Genomic DNA, 17364 nt, shown 5'->3' on the forward strand with positions numbered 1-17364 from the left:
TCCTATCCAAGCATTTTTCCTTCCCTGAAATTGAAAACAAAATGTGTCACATTTCATTCTATACAAAGGATTTTGCACCTGGCCGAAAGAGTATAGCCGGCGTAATTCTACGGCTAAAGGCGTACAGTTTCTCACATTGTACTAGCTTAGATTCGAAACCAGTGCACACCTTGCAAACTCTTCTCCACAGGTTGACTTTCGAATCCTATGGTAATGGTCGCACGACATTGCTAAGACGAAAGCAATAAGCCGACGTCGATTGTATGTTGACCATTATATTTGCCCCACAGAGAAATCGGTTGTGGATACATGGATTACCTTCTGCTTGCAGTACGTAGGTTTCAGCTGTTAGGAAGCAAATATTGGCCCGCCCTGGTTCCACTGTTGCTTCCTTCTGGTCAGGCGTGGTCAAGTCAGCGAAAGAGTCCTGAAGGATTTGCTTCCAAGCTGCACCGTACTGCTGGCCCTGCACAATAATGCTGGTGCATACAAGCACTTTCCAAACGATGCGGTTGGTGTCGTTTTCTTGTTAAGCTTAATAATAAATCGCACCCGTTCCATTGTTGCCAACCATCAGCTCAGTGCACTTTTGGTTTAATTCTATTTACCACTCAGCCCCAAAGACCCGAAGACCCAATCGAAAGCTCTCACCGATGCCGAGCTATGCAAATGTGTGTGCATTTGATTTCTGCTTGCATTTGCATGTTTCAGTCAGGTCGAGTGTGTATGGTAAGGGTCGACTTTTCAATTTCCTGCCCACAGCGCATATTTCAGTCCTACTGCCCAAAACGCACCCATCGCCACGCACCCAACATATCAGCTACACATGTTTGCAATGAACCTTTCGGTTGGACAGCGTAGGTTTCACTACATGAAAGCGAATTTTACCTCTGCGCCTCATTCTACATGATGTTATCGAGGGAAAATCAAATAGCTTGTTTATGAGTTGAATTGTTTGTTACTAATTTCCCTCAAGAAAAAGTGTTCCTCGTTCATAGAATACATTACCAGCATTCATCGCTGTAGCCCATTGAATGGGTTTGCTTATGTTTAGATGATGTTGGCAGTATTAGGGCAAAAAAAAGAATATACAAAACACTCGGTACGAACCGTCATCGGCCTACACATCATCATTTAATCATTTATCTGGCATTGGCTGTTTTAGTAGATGCATTGGCTCCTAAAAGGAAGTACGTGTTTCCTATTCCTATTCAGACGACCGTACCAAGAACATCATAATCGTTTCATGGTACAAACAACCTATTCTTGTCTTACATGGAGCCGGAGTTTATGTCGAGGACAGACTTATATACAACAGATTGCTTCAGAAAAGAACCTCATCTTAACGAAACGGAAGCGAAGGGCCAAGTTAAATGGCCAATTTAATGGCGAAATGTTACATTTAGCTTACTGATAGGTGTGAAATTTCCTGCTAAACATGAGGAGAAAATAAAAATATCATCGATAAACATTTTTAGTGCTCAATCGTTAAGGCGAGAGTTTCGATACAAAGTAACGATTAATTAATTAGATCGGTGGCTCGAGGTATTATGCTGTGTGATTATATTGCTGAGTTGTTCCTGTATTCGCTCACCCAACATATTAAGATTGGTTTTAGAACCATGCTAAGAAAATTAAATTAACTAACACTTTTATTAAGCTAAAAAACAAAGATAGAATCTAATGATTCATTTCAAAGAAAGTGTGATTGATGTTCGAGTAATAAAATGAACCAATTACAGTGGTACCTCTCATTACGAGTTCAAGTGACTCACTAGTCATAGGAAAAAGCGCGGTGGCGGATTTAACGGTACGCGAACTGATTGGCCGCGGGGGGCCCCGTCAATTTAAGGGCCCTGTGGATGGTAATTGCAGCATATACAACACTGTGTACAGTAGTCTCATCGAGAACTTCTGTACCCAATAGAAGAGACTCATAATTGGGGTTTGGTATTTGCTGTCTAAAAATGATCTAAGGTTAGCCCTTGATACTTTTTTTATTAAATCGTTTCATACACTTGAAAAAATGATCAATTATAATTATTCGTTGTTAGACAGTGTCTTAGATCGTCATCAGCAAATTTGTGATCTAGGTGTTAAACTGTACGCTAGTTCAAATTTCCGTTTACACGTTGACAACACTGTTAACAAAGCATACAAGATGCTAGGTTTTATCTTTCGACAATTCCGATAATTTAGTCATGTCTTAAGTCTTATGTCGTTGTTTATTAGCCTAGTGCACTGTTTATTATTTAATGAAAAAATAAACAAACTTTAGGGGCCCAGTAGTCGAGAGATCTGGATCAACCCTCCCCCCTCACTCCCCCCCCCCCCCATTACAAACCATTACGGTGTGTTTAAATTAAAGCCAAATGCTATATCCCCCCCCCCCCCTTATTGGACATCAACAGGGGGCCTCAATTTCTTTTACTGCTTTGATCGCGGGCGACATTTGGCAAAAAAACAGATCAAAAGATCTATTTTGTTTAGGAAATGCTATAACATTGTTATTAAAAGAAATAATATTTAGCCCTTTACGAACAAAGTTTGCTGGCGTATGGGTTTTCCTTTTCTTTAATATTTCCTAAATACATCGCTTTGAGAACGATCTATTTTGCTTTTTTTTTGTTGGTCTAAGCAGGTTTTGTTGTTTGCATACATTTCCTGTTATACTTTTTCAGATATAAGCCAGTTTTGTCATAATTGTATTTTTTTATGGTTTATATCTTTAGCACAAATAAGGTTCTAAATATTTTCATTTTTCATCAAATCTTTATCCCGCTTTCAGAACACATTTGTAGTCACGTGAAAGTCATCCAAGTGACAGCGATTAACAGAGGAAACTCTCACTTCATGAATAAGTAGATCCAGAAAAATGCGCTAGAAACACTCGTTTACATATACCTTACACTTGTGCCTCACTCAATCATACGACACCTTCCCTCATGGCAATAATTAGTTTTTTATATAAAACGATTCTTAGTATCGAAACTGAGCGATAATCCACATTAAAGAAATGATCAATGTTATCACTATCCTGATTCCGCATCGGTACCGAAAAACACCGAATTAAGAGAGGTATTTGTTCAGCATTTAGATTTGCTCGTTATGCTAAAAGCTCGTTATAATGGGTACTCGTTATGGGGGGCTTCGCTGTATTTATTACCATACATATTGCATTACTTTTAGAAACTCCATTATATAGATGTATGATGTATGAAGCATTGGAACGAAGTGATCATTTATTAAGTTTGTAAAAGCTAAGTTAATAGGTTTTAGTGGTTTATTTTAAATTGAATATCAACATTCAATTTCTCACAGGCTTATATTTTATAAGAATCAATTTACATATTGATACAACATGTTGTCTCGTTTTTATGCACACCATATTCAGTACAACCAGAGACTTTATAGCTAATCAAGTTACGGTATTTTATACTACAAGTATAATAAAAACGAAATATCATCGCTTATGAAAACGATTCTGCCCCTCGTCGGAAATCTAACCAAACGCCAAAAATGCACAATCCGTACCCCATCCAACATGCTAGAAAGGGAAAGGGAATGGTTTTAGTGGTGATACGTGCCGTCAAACCGAGACCGTTGCTCCCGAAGCTTAAGGATAATCGTAAAATGTGCCCAGTGTTGGATCATGATACAGGTGTTGACCGGGAGGTATAACGTGTTATTTTACGACAAGCGCGAGTACGCCCGTCGTTACAGTCCCATGCGAGTTAAACCTTCGCAAAACTTCAGGTCGAATGGAAAAAAGCATCGCTATAGAGATTTGTGGAAGCATTTGAGATAATTTATCGGCGTATGTTTTGCTTGATTGAAGTGAATTTATTTTATCTTGTGCTGGCGCCTAAGTTTGAGTGAGGGCGGATAGCAAATACGTGTGGCTGTGTATGAAGAATCACAGGGTCCTTTCGTTACTCGGTGAATATTTTATGCAAAACTACCAAATCATTGCTGCAGGTGAGATAGCAATAATTTTGTTTTTTACATAATGTGTAGTTATTACAGCGCTCAAGCACACTCATGCACATTGAAAATCCATACGTTTGATTTAATACGTGTCTGGTTAAATTATAAGTTACTTGTTTTGTTTCGCTTACACTTATCAATAATATCTTGCTGTTTTATTTATTGTTATTAAAATCATACTGATATTTTATAAATTCAAAGGATACGCCCATTCTCATTTGACAGCATTTTAGTCCAGTCACCCTGTGTTGAAACGAAAAGATAAAATAAATGAGAAGATATTAGGAAATGGCGTCGGCCCTATCAATCACTAAGACCTAACCTCGATGAAAAGCGCATCGAATAAGCTCGAAGCGGTGTTGAAGTGCTTGATTTATGTGAAGGCTTGGTTGTATGTACCCTAAACCAAGCGTATAAGATCAAAATCTGTGAAAAGAGCAAAATTGACAAAAACAAAAGCTTCAAGACAAACGAGCAAGAGTAACGTCATTTTTTCTAGCCGATAATATGTTGACAGAATGAGTCATACTACGCGCACCATAACGGGTGAGTAATTTATTTTATTTGGTTTTTCATTCAAGCGTAGTTAATAAAAATTAAGAAAACAACATGCTCTTCCAACAGCTGAAAGGCGGAACAAGAACAATCGATGGTTTATGGCAGATTTTCAGTCAATTATTTTTGCCAATCATCATCGTCACAGTTACTTTCGTCAACTTCTCTGAATCCTACATCAATGAGAAAATCAATTAATTGTGTTACGTTTGTTTTCTGCAAATTGAAAGCATTTGTTACTTACTATTGTTTGGCTCACATTTATTGTGACCTTCTAGTAGACATCTGTTGGAAAAGTATTTAAAATTTCGTCCATCAGTCGCACACACCGGGTCAAGTATATGAGGACAAGCGGCGGTACATTCATTGTCTTCACCAGCCCCTAGCTGCAAAAGCAAAAGTACAACTGCAATGGAAACACAACCGAAATTATAATTGTAACTCATTTCATTATGCACTTCATTCACCTCCAAACCTACCGATTGTACTGCAAAAAAGTTTCTTTTCCATGTTTCGATTATTGTATTCGCTTTTGTATTTAGTCACTTAGTTAGTTAGTCACTGGTAAGAATGCATCAGCGTGGTTTGTTTTTATAGCTGCGGATGCAAATTGGCAAATGTTGCACCGCAACGTTGCTCAACAGGTATGCTAACGCTCACCGATAACGAACAGGTTATTTGAGTTTTCAAGCGTTGGGTAACTTAGTAGTGATTAAACTAAAAAGAAGTTATCTTTTGAGTATAAACCATGTTATTTTGCTATCTGAATGTTGTTCGCATTCAAAAAGCAGGCTACAAATATCATTTCACTTTTATGGTAGACAGTTTCAACTAACCTTAACAAAACAAAACATAATGTGAATGAATATTGTACACTAGAGAGATAATCTGTAGCAGGCATGAGCAACCGGAGGCCCGTGGGTCACATGCAGCCCGCAAGCTTCTTGGATGGGTGCTATAACGTCCAACAGAAGGAGGTTAAGCACTTGTATGAGTATTAGCGTAAATGATAATTGATCATATGATCAAAGTTAATTCATTAATTTTTGATGTCGAGAAAAAATCGGTTTGCGGGCGGCTCTTTTCCATATACCTTTTATAAAAGGTTAATAATTGGTTGCAAAACCGCAAGTGGGCAGGCATAATGGCAAAAAATGGCAAATTTCAACGAAATTGGAAAAAAATTGGTAATTGAAAAAAAGGAAATGAAAAAAATAAATAATTTCGAATATCTCTCTTTAGCCTGAGGAATATTCTAAATTAGAGAAATGCTCAATGTAAGACGATCACGATCTTCATTTAAAATTAGCTCCTACAAAATGTTGGAGGAACATAAATAACATAGATCGTTACGCAAGTTTCACACGTTAAAATAGCATTTAGATTTTGCCGTTTTGCGAAAAATTCGTTATAAGGTGTACTTGTTATTAGGATTTCCATTGTACATTGAGTTCGTGGGATTTTATGTTAGTCTCCTCCTATTTGGCGTAACGTCCTACGCAGACATGCCGGCCGGCCTATACAGGCTTTCGAGACTTAATTCATTACCACGTAGCCGGATAGTCAATCCTTGCTACGGAGGGACGGTCCATTCTGGGCTTGAACCCATGACGGGCATGTTATCGAATCGTTCGAGTTGACGACTGTACCACGGGACCGCCCCCGATAGTCATGTTAGTTAAAGATTTTAATTTGATCAAAAATATTATTGATCGCAATAGATGCGATATAGGAAACACACTTTTAAGATAGCTATTTGTTGTAGATTTGAATTCGAATTTGAATCTGTATGATGTAAAAAATCGTGCGAACAAAATCCGAAAAAGCAAGCACACGTGTGATACCTGAGTTGTGTACAGCGGTACTATTTGCTTGTTTTTGTACAGCGGATCACAATGTTCGGTTTTTATTGATTATACAAATGTTGCACAGCGGTTGACAAAGCATAATGTGGATCTTTTAGATCAGCGGTCGGCAAACTTTTGAGGTAAAGGGCCAAATTAAGTAAATGAACAAATGCCGCGAGCCAGGAGAATGCGGTTTTTTATCATTGCGCTTAAATTATTACAATTTAAACTTTTAGAAACCTCTTAGGTATTATCGTTATTTTTCTGTAATTATATCATCTAAGCTTGGTTCAAAATTGATGATACCTGCTTTAAAAGCTAATTGTAATCTTTATTCATTTGAGAATCGGCAATAGATGGCCAAAAATGTGATTGGTCAAAAAATAACAAAAAAAAAGGATCAATATCGCTTCTTGAAGACCCTATCCTTCCACGCCGCAAAAGATATTGCGGATATTCCGGGGATGATACAAAAGTCGTAACGGCTGAAAAAATATCGAAGCAAACGTGGAGTCAGTAATTATGAAAATGCTTTATGGACAAGTCATGCCATGTCATATAGATTGATCGAAAATATCCCCAAAATAGTTTAAAGGGAAACCAACTGATTTGTGTCAAATTAAGAAGAACGAATAAAACAAAATAAAAAAATTATCGCGTGAAAATGTATGGAGCTATTTTACTATATTTAAAACATTGTATTGCATGTATTGCGTTGGCGAAAGTCAAATGCCCTCCCCATCGCAAAGTCGCATGCAAAACTTTAAATAAAATTATTGTAACCACCCAAGTGCCACAAATCCACTAAAAGACCACTAAACGGCTTCTAAACGACTCAAGCTCTCTACCTAAACGGAATATAGAAAGACTTCGTTTAGCAGACGCCAAACGACTCATGCATTCTAAAAATAGCAAAAAAGCTGGTGGCGCTATCTGTTGGTGGGATACCCCAACCAGTTGAGCTTCATCGCTTGGAGGAGAGCTTTCTCATTTCCTCTGTACTGTTGTATGGTTTCGCATTGAAGTTATGCATCGCTAGAACTAGAACGGCGATACGATTGTTTAAATACTAAACTCCAACGGAAACCACCAGCACTGAAGCAAGTGAGATTTGAGTAATGGTCATTGGTGTTGATACCCACGTATCTAACCACACGACCATTTATATAGATTTTTGCTCAGAAAGTTAGAAGGCTATATAGGTCATAATAAAATGCAACTTGTCGAAACACATTGCAAGAAAAGGATAGCAATATAATGATGAGTTGTAATACGCCATCTATTGATCAAACCAATGAAGCTGTGGAGCTTTCATTTTTTTTCTATGGATATTCTATTTTCCAGTCGTTTAAGCTTAATCTGTGGCGCTTGGGTAGTAGGCAGCTCATTGCTCGTAGAAAAACTACCAGCCTACTGCGATGACCGACAGGTAATGAAACGCTTTACCTCCTTTTCAAAGCGTTTGGTAGCTGTCAATTGTTATGTTGCGCTCCGTGTTATGCTGTGTGGAGTCCTGCGGTTATTTGTTACTTATCGCGCTGATGCACGTTTGTTTGCCTGGCATTTGAAAAATGCTACATGTTTTTGAATTAAAAACTTTATCCGTTAACATTGTTCATAATAAGTAAAAAATGTCAGTTGTGTGGATTCCGAGAATTTCTCGTCAAAGAAAATCATTTAATTTTGAATTTGAATCTCGCTGTCGGCAGTTAAAGCTTAAAACGAAATTGATCGTTAAAATAATTCATTAAATTTAAATTGTTGCGTTCTCAACAGTGCTCCTGCCGAAATCTGCCAATATAATCTGGCCACAGTGGCCCGCAGGGCAAAAGCTCACACGAAAGGTCAAAAACCGTCGCAAAACGTCAAAACCGACCGTCACCAGCGCCCAAGGTGTATGGATATTAGGAGGTGAAGTGCTTCAGAGCAAATTGACATTTCACGACTTGACACAACAATACTGCGTGCTCCGGTATTAAAATCGTGAAGGGTTGGAGGGGGGTATAGAAAATTGTATGCGATTCGACATAACAATACTCAACGATGGCGCCCGGCAAATGCGCTAATAATTCACCTTCTAAATAAACACACCTTGACCAGCGCCTCCAAATCGTTTCCAGTTTCCCTCGCTGGCGACGTCGGTTTTAAGTACTTGTGACGTCGGTTTTGACGTTTTGCGACGGTTTTGCGACAGTGGCCGTCAAAAAGCTCGCCTTGACCTGTGGGCAAAGTGACCAGAAATACCGATGTATCTAGGGTTTGAAGGAAAAAATCTCAATTTTTTAATCATTGAACTCAAGGTGGAATGTATAATGAGGTGTAGTTATAGCGCTTTTGGCGATCCCCCCCCCTGTGCTCTGATTTTGACAGATGGTTTTCCGCTTGTATATGTATTGATGGATTGTTTACGTTTTGCATGGTCAATATTTGGTGGAGATCAATTTGGGTGAATATTTTAGTTTATTAGAACACAGCCCGTGATTTAAAATGGAAATTTTACTTGGAGAACTTGAAGCGTTCGCCCAAGGTCCTTGAAAGAGAACAGGTCGAAGCGCTTAGAGTAAATTGACAGAAAGCCATGGGAAAATTTTGACAGTTAAAGTGAACATTGTTTATGTTTAGCGATGGACGTTGGTATGAAGTGAATGAGAGTTTTGTTCAGCATTTTACATTCAATTCTTGTTAGAATATTTGAAGAATTAGAATCCAATTAGAATATTACATGACTGATACCATCCAAGGATCTCCCCAAGCGCCACAGATTAAGCTTAAACGACTGGAAAATTAAATATCCATAGGAAAAAAATGAAAGCTTCACAGCTTCATTGGTTTGATCAATAGATGGCGTATTGTAATACTCATCATTATATTGCTATCCTTTTCTTGCAATGTGTTTCGACAAGTTTCATCTTATAATGACCTATAAAGCCTTCTAACTTTCTGAGCAAAAATCTATATGAATGGTCGTGTGGTCAGATACGTGGGTATCAACACCAACGACCATTACTCAAATCTCACTTACTTCAGTGCTGGTGGTTTCCGTTGGAGTTTAGTATTTAAACAATCGTATCGCCGTTCTAGTTCTAGCGATGCATAACTTCAATGCGAAACCATACAACAGTACAGAGGAAATGAGAAAGCTCTCCTCCAAGCGAGGAAGCTCCACAGGTTGGGTATCCCACAAACAGATGGCGCCACCAGCTTTTTTGCTATTTTTAGAATGCATGAGTCGTTTGCCGTCTGCTAAACGAAGTCTTTCTATATTCCGTTTAGGTAGAGAATTTGAGGCGTTTAGAAGCCGTTTAGTGGTCGTTTAGTGGATTTGTGGCACTTGGGTCATTTATCATTCGTAGCCGGGTTATAAGTAAATGACGGTATGCATATTGTACCAATGTGTGTCGATTGGATGTTTCATTTTACTCTCAGTGTTCAATTGAAAGTAAAAAGGACTTCTTTAACCCAGTTGAACATGTTAAACATTTCGTTTTTCCAGCAGGACCGTTGCAAACGGTAGTGGTGTGTGGTCACGGAATGGCAAACAATGAAAAAGGTTATCAATGTTTCTGAACACAGAGTAGACTGCAATTACTTCTCCTTTATTCTCCAGAAGTGATTGACCGCAAGAAATTTAACCAATTTAATCTTCCTAATAGTAAAATCGTCCACTTTTCCGCGTTAACTATTAGCCGTTTGTTTGTAAACACTTTTTCATGAAACTGTCAAAAGCGACCTGAAAATGGCAACCTAGCAACGGGCTTTGCATCGACCTGTTCTCCTTAATAGATCTTGCGTTCCCCAAACGCGGAAAACTAACTGTCAGTTTTCTTCGTCGATTCTTCTTCCACCTAGCTGTCAAAACGGGCTTATAACTTGACCTGATATCTTTACGGTCCTTGATTGAACTATAAAACTCAGCCAAACAATCAATCAATTTAAATAATCCAGCGAAAATCAAATGACAGCACGTACGATAAAATCGTATCGAATGGAGCACTGCTGCGGCCCTAAGCGGTCGCGTGGAACCCCGAGAAAAAGAACTTCCCAAGTAGCACAATCCTGTTAAGAAACCTTTAAAAGTATGCCTAAAAGTATTACTTTTAGCTTTCCATACAGCAGTAATTCCAGGGCTTAAAACACTGCATAACGCTTTCCTGGCTTCGTCAATGTTTCGTTAAAATTTAAAATTTAGCCGGTATTTTCAACGAAAAAGATCAAATTTAACGAAAATATCGACAGGGATGGTTGTATTGCTCTTTCTCTTTCTATATGCATTTTCTATATCTTCGTTAAGTTACAACAATAGGTGTTATTATTTTATTGAATAAATGCATAAATTCACCACAAATACTTTGATTCAACATTTCATAAAAGTTTTGTCAGTGCATATTGTCACTGTATCACATAAGTTTCTTTCATTCCATGGGTTTTTTCCATTAATTTAGCATGGATGTTAGCTGCAGCCGTGGACGGAAAACATGATGTCCAAACGCTATTCGAATCGAAAATGCTGCTGAAATATAAAACTTATGTACCTCATGTGAAAAGATTGATAATATCGATACACTGACCTGTTGTAAAAGCATGATGATACACAAATTTAACAATGGCTGATAGGAATTGTCGCAGACGCTTGGTTTTGTTATTATCTCCACACAATACACACGAAGCTTGACGAACTTTTTGACATAAGAAATGGACGCGCCATATACGTGACCATGTACAGTATGTCTCAAAAAATATCGTCATCAAGAGCATATTATTTTGCACATAAATATTTGTATGCATATTTATCTCATTAGCATATCCTCCATCAAACTCATTGCATATAATATTTAAAAAAAAAATATTTTCATTTTTTTATTTTCACCGTAGATTCAAGTGAAGGAAAAAAAAGAAAAACATATTTTACGTACTGTTATACATACACATATTTTGTTGGGAATTTATTTTCACGCATTCTTACACAACTAAGAATAAAAACAAAATAATATATTATTATTGAAACAATGAAACTGAATATTGAAACAATCAAACTGAATATTGAAACAATGAAACTGATGTAGATAAAATTTGAAAAACACTGTGTGTTACATTGGCCCGAATCGAAAAAAAAACAGCGTAACGGAATACGTCGTTATGCTCCCAAGTGCCACAAATCCACTAAACGACCACTAAACGGCTTCTAAACGACTCAAGTTCTCTACCTAAACGGAATATAGAAAGACTTCGTTTAGCAGACGCCAAACGACTCATGCATTCTAAAAATAGCAAAAAAGCTGGTGGCGCTATCTGTTGGTGGGATACCCCAACCAGTTGAGCTTCATCGCTTGGAGGAGAGCTTTCTCATTTCCTCTGTACTGTTGTATGGTTTCGCGTTGAAGTTATGCATCGCTAGAACTAGAACGGCGATACGATTGTTTAAATACTAAACTCCAACGGAAACCACCAGCACTGAAGCAAGTGAGATTTGAGCAATGGTCATTGGTGTTGATACCCACGTATCTAACCACACGACCATTTATATAGATTTTTGCTCAGAAAGTTAGAAGGCTATATAGGTCATAATAAAATGCAACTTGTCGAAACACATTGCAAGAAAAGGATAGCAATATAATGATGAGTTGTAATACGCCATCTATTGATCAAACCAATGAAGCTGTGGAGCTTTCATTTTTTTTCTATGGATATTCTATTTTCCAGTCGTTTAAGCTTAATCTGTGGCGCTTGGGCTGTAACGCTGAAAAATATCACATTCTCTAAGAAACTCTATTTGATTATTAAAGGCTTTAAAACACTGTAAATAATAAAGTTTCTTAAGGCTACTTAGGTTGCCACCACTGAAAAAAAATAGCATCTTAGTCCTTCTTTGACTTGGAATTCCTAGTACAATTTTCAGATCGAAACTTCAGAAAAACCTTCATTTGTGTAATCGCTGAACCAAATCTAATCCTTATCCTAGATAAAGGATGCATGTTCTCGTGAGATAGAACTTTCATTTTGCGCATTAGCAGCCCCCCCGCCGCTTAACACTTCTTTCGCTTTTACTTCTTTTAACTCACTTAAGTTTCGAGTTTTAACCTAGGATAACTGTACCAGTTTCAATTTATTTGATATTTTGAAAAAATACGTAATGAAATGGTATGAAACTCTGTATGTGAATAACAAATAAGTACACTTTCACTACAAAATTGTGTTGTGTTGTGAAAAATTTTATCGCATTTGTGCAGAATTTCACGTTTTAACCGTAGAGTTGGCAACCAGATTTACACACGTAAGTTGGCAACCGGCATACCCGGGTATTCCACACGTTTTTATGCAAAAAATTAACGATTTTCATAGGTAAACAATGCTTTCTATATTTTAATGCTGTAAGCAAGTAATGCCGACCATATATTCTCTTCTACTTTATTTATTCATTAATTTTTTGAATTTAATATAAAAATAACGGTCAAATTGAAATTTGGAATCGCCTGAATTTGATTAAAAAATAAGCACAATACGAAAAGAGGAAGAAGAGAAACGTCATTCTCCATACAAAATGTATGGAATACCCGGGTATGCTGGTTGCCAACTTACGTGGTAAAGTTAAAAAAAATAAAAATAAAATACTTACAGGCTGTTTAAAATTACAACTTTTGCACCAAAAAATCATAACTTAAAAGTTGGGAGGCTACGAAAAATTTCAGGTCAATAAAAGCAATGAATCAAAAGTTATTGCAGTTCGAAGTTGAAAAAAATACCCGGGTATCCGGTTGCCAACTTAAAGGTTAAAGGTTAAGCTACCCTGCCGAAAATAGGTACACTGCCGAAAACTGGTACAGCTACCCTACCGATAAAATTTTGATGCGCCTTCCGAAAACCGCCAAAATAATCTGGCCACACTGGTGGTGCTTTCGTGAAACTTCGTCAGCAGCTGTTTTCCTTCGAAACTTACCCCCGTCACATTGTTTACAAGTATTTTTCCAATTGCTCGTAATTCTACCTATTTACAATGGATGATAATGAAGATTTGGATTATGTGGAGGAAGATTACTATGCCACCCTAAATTTACCTCGGAGTGTAAGTTTGTTTCTATTATTCAAGCGTTTCTTTGCATCAACGTGCGGTGTATCGTCATCCGGGCATCCGATTACATCAACAAACTAACCTACCCGGCATGTTCCTTTTGCTTTGATTGCAGGCTACGCAAGAGGAAATAAGTAAAGCGTATCGTAATTTGAGCAAAATTTTCCATCCCGACAAACACGGTAATGGCGAAAACAAGCAGAAAGCCGAACTCATGTTCAATCGGACCAAAAAGGCATATGAAGTATTGTCCGACCCACACCAACGTGCCATCTATGACTCGCTCGGCGTTAAAGGTCTCGAAACCGAGGGATGGGAAATTGTGCATCGAACGAAAACGCCGAATGAAATTCGTGAAGAATACGAACGGCTAGCTCAAGAACGTGAGGAACGCCGGCTGCAGCAGAAAACGAACCCGAGGGGAAACATTTCGGTGCATATCAATGCGACCGACTTTTTTAGTCGCTACGATGATGAATACTACGATACAGGATTGCTACCGTCGATCGAGGTATCCGGCATGAGTATGTCCCAATCGATCGAGGCTCCATTATCGCGAACAGAGATTGCAACGTTATCCGGAAGTCTCCACCTGCAGAATGGCGTGGGTAGTGGGAATTTCCTGCTGTCTGGGAAAAGATTGATCAACAAGGGATGGTTCGAAGTTGATTGTGGCGCAGGCAATGGGCCAGTGTTGGGTGCGAAGGGCTCACGAAACCTAACCAATAGAATATTCCTTACCGGTGGAACAACGTTCCATTTTCGACCGAACGCTATCATACCAGGATTGAGCGGGAGTAAGTATATTTGTGTCTCGTTGAATATGAGTTGATTTGAGCCCGCTAAGAATGCTTACTTTCGTTGTAGCTATGGCTATTCAGCTCGATAAGAACACCTTGGGGTATCTAACGTATAATGCTGGCCTGCAAAGCTCTATGTCAACCGTCGTGGAAAGGAACACGGAAAAGTATCATTGCAATGTAACAATTACGCTGGGTATTCCTCACTGCTACATAGCTGCCGCTTACACGAGAAAACTTTTAGAACAAGGACTAAAATTGAGAGTGGCACTAAAGTGCGTTTTACTGTGTGATGATGTATGGTGTGGTATTGCAACATTCTAACAATGATGTTTTTTTTATAATTTCAGAGGCGGAACATTTGGCTTCTTATCTGAATGCGGCGCAGAAAAGAAAGTATCCAAGTACAGTTCGGTATCGGCGACCGTATGCGTTGGTGTTCCATCCGGTGTGACGCTTAAAATTAAGTACGTCCCTTTTATTAATATTCGGCACTATTCTTCTGAACACTAAAAAAATGTGGGTGCGTTTTTTTTCATTTCCACTCTAGGGTCGTTCGTTCTACGCAAACGTATCTTTTTCCCATCCACCTTTGCGAAGAAATTATTCCCGCTGCCGTGTTTTACGCTACTGTAACACCGCTGGTAACGTATTTTGTTCTGAAAAAGATGCTCTTCGATCCAATGAATGAGGCAACGAAGCAGAAAAACATTGAAAGGGTGAAAGAGACGAACAGTGCTCGGATGGCGGAAAAGCGAAGGGAGGCAGAATCGGCCATTTCCCTGATGGGTGCATTGTTTGAGCGCATTCGCAAAGACGAACTAAAACGGCAAGGTTTGATTATCGTGTCTGCATTGTATGGCAAATTTTCGGACGCTGAAAACGTGTCATTAGAAGAGGCAGACGATATGGGATTTGTGCACCAGAATCCGCTAGTGATTGATGTTCGAATTCCTTTGCAGTGTTTGGTGAAAGATTCGCAATTGACTTTGTATTCATCTAGCAAGGTAAGGTCGACTCAAAGCAAACAAAGCAAAAAATATACTGTTCAATGTTGTGTAATTATTTTTGTTTACTATTGCAGAGCGAATTGCCCGGATTCTATGATCCATGCTTCGGCGAAGAAAAGCAGCTTAAAATTGATTACGAGTTTAGAAATAACTCCTACAGCTCAGTGTTTTCCGACACGGACCCCGTTCGTCTTCCGATAGTAACAAACGAGGCAGAACAATAAGCCAACAATTTTTAAAGGCATCGAATGAAGTAAGCAATAATGGCAACACGAACAGCTTTGTTTACGATTATTTAGTCGCCACGGTAGAGATATGAATTGCGATTTTTAGTGCGTCATAGATACAAATTTGTTGTTTAATCAAACAGAGAATAGCAAACGAGCGGCTAAAGCTTACAAGAGTGTTAACCAAAATGGGTCTTGAGCAGTTTATAAAATCCGAAAAATGTTTCTAGTTTTTTTTTCGACAAATGTGTGATATTCAAATCTACTTATCAGTTTCTACTAGAATATGGTATCAGTTTTTGTAAAGATAGTGAGTAACAAAAGTGAAATGGTGTCCAAGAAAGACATAAATGGTCTATGTTTGCTGGATAAATGAACTCCTGCTCAATAATACAAATGTGTGAAACGGTCGTTTTTGATATTGTTCTGGCACATGTACAGGTGTCCCCCGAGATACGACTGTATTTGGGACCGGAAAAAAGTCTCAACGTAAGGCGTAAGTCGAATATCTCTCAATGTAAAGTAAATAACCGAAGTTGAAGAGTCGAAATCTATGATATCGTGTTTTTATTTGAAACAATGTTCGATAATGTATTAATTTTACACAAAAAGTCGTGTACACGATATAGATATTCAATATGGGGTAGTTGTGGAATCTTTGGAAATTTGTGTGTAACGGTTATCAGCTCAGAAATTCAAAAATATACATCAAATTCTTCTCGATGACAACTTTTACTGTCAAAATCAAAATCGTCATATCTGCGAATCGTCGTAACTCGGGGGACGCCTGTATAACAATTTTTAGTACAAATATAAAGTAGGGCTTATTCCGTGTACGGCCAGCAGATTTGATTTTCGACATGAATTTCCAATTTATGTCCGTTTGCACGGAAACATTGAACGAAATCTCACTGTGCTTCGACTTGTCAAACGACTGTCCAGAAATCTTTGTTTATTGTTTTGTTGCTCTTGCAATCGAAAGTGATCGGGAAAACATGAATTACGTTGAAAACTTACTAATTTACGCAAGAAATCTTTCACCTTTCTACATCTTTAGCATGGTGATTTCTATTTGTGTTGTACTGTTGACTGCCTATTTTGGTTTTACGGGATGTTCGGCCACACTTGACCGCGACGAGCAGCCGGAGAAAAACGAAAACAACCATTCTTCAAAATCGGTAAGCGATAAAAATCCAAATATATTTAAGGTTCTTTCGTGCCGTGGAAATAACAAGGCGAATAATTGGTTGTAAATTTGTTGCAACTTTCACAGAAAGCCAACAAGCAGACCGATGATGCAGCGGACGAACCCGACAGCGAACTGGAGGAGGAAAATGAAAGAACCCGAAGACTGCACATCGAATCCTTGGGACAACTGAAGTCTGCTAAACTTAAATCGATTGAAAAGTCTCTAACTGAAGAACAACGGCAAGCGGAAAAAGAGTAAATAGATTGCAGCCAGTAGTCTCAGTGCAGATTAATTATTTATCATTCGTATCAATTGTTTCAGAATTGAACGAGCGCAGCTGGCTGCTATATTTGAGCTTTTGAAAAAGCAAGCCGATAGTTCCAATATCAACGAGGACGATTTGAAAGAGCAGCTTAGTTTGTATCGCTAAAATTATCGACATAGATGCTTTGTGGAAACATGTCGTATGCTAGTCAATTTTTAGAATTTTACATTACATAATTTATACATTGTGTGTCCATCCGATAAAGTAAAATTTAAGAACGAGCAAGATTTTATGTTACATGGGCCATTAGGGAAACGGTAAACAATCACATCACCATATCGAAGCAGATGCATCATTTGCACTCATTGAACATGCGCCATGCCCACGAGTCATCAAACACTAAATGTAACTAATTTTA

General features: G+C 38.2%; 3 protein-coding genes across 3 annotated transcripts; 2 read left to right on the plus strand and 1 right to left on the minus strand.

Moving 5' to 3' along the window:
- Positions 1-4494: 4494 nt before the first annotated feature.
- Positions 4495-5305, minus strand: LOC121598292 (enhancer of split M1 protein-like). The gene is made up of 3 exons (XM_041924908.1): positions 5022-5305; positions 4787-4948; positions 4495-4715 (listed from the first exon to the last, which is right to left on the minus strand). The coding sequence occupies exons 1-3, from the start codon at positions 5050-5052 to the stop codon at positions 4663-4665; spliced, it is 246 nt and encodes an 81-aa protein (XP_041780842.1). The 5' UTR covers positions 5053-5305; the 3' UTR covers positions 4495-4662.
- A 7910-nt stretch (positions 5306-13215) lies between these two features.
- Positions 13216-15951, plus strand: LOC121598286 (dnaJ homolog subfamily C member 11-like). Its single transcript, XM_041924903.1, has 6 exons — positions 13216-13449; positions 13571-14252; positions 14323-14530; positions 14606-14722; positions 14806-15262; positions 15340-15951. The coding sequence occupies exons 1-6, from the start codon at positions 13381-13383 to the stop codon at positions 15487-15489; spliced, it is 1683 nt and encodes a 560-aa protein (XP_041780837.1). The 5' UTR covers positions 13216-13380; the 3' UTR covers positions 15490-15951.
- Positions 15952-16304: 353 nt separating this feature from the next.
- LOC121598289 lies at positions 16305-17361 on the plus strand. The gene is made up of 3 exons (XM_041924904.1): positions 16305-16670; positions 16766-16935; positions 17003-17361. The coding sequence occupies exons 1-3, from the start codon at positions 16353-16355 to the stop codon at positions 17109-17111; spliced, it is 597 nt and encodes a 198-aa protein (XP_041780838.1). The 5' UTR covers positions 16305-16352; the 3' UTR covers positions 17112-17361.
- Positions 17362-17364: the final 3 nt, after the last annotated feature.

Source organism: Anopheles merus, chromosome 3L (genome assembly GCF_017562075.2).
Source record: "Anopheles merus strain MAF chromosome 3L, AmerM5.1, whole genome shotgun sequence".
NCBI lineage: Eukaryota > Metazoa > Arthropoda > Insecta > Diptera > Culicidae > Anopheles > Anopheles merus.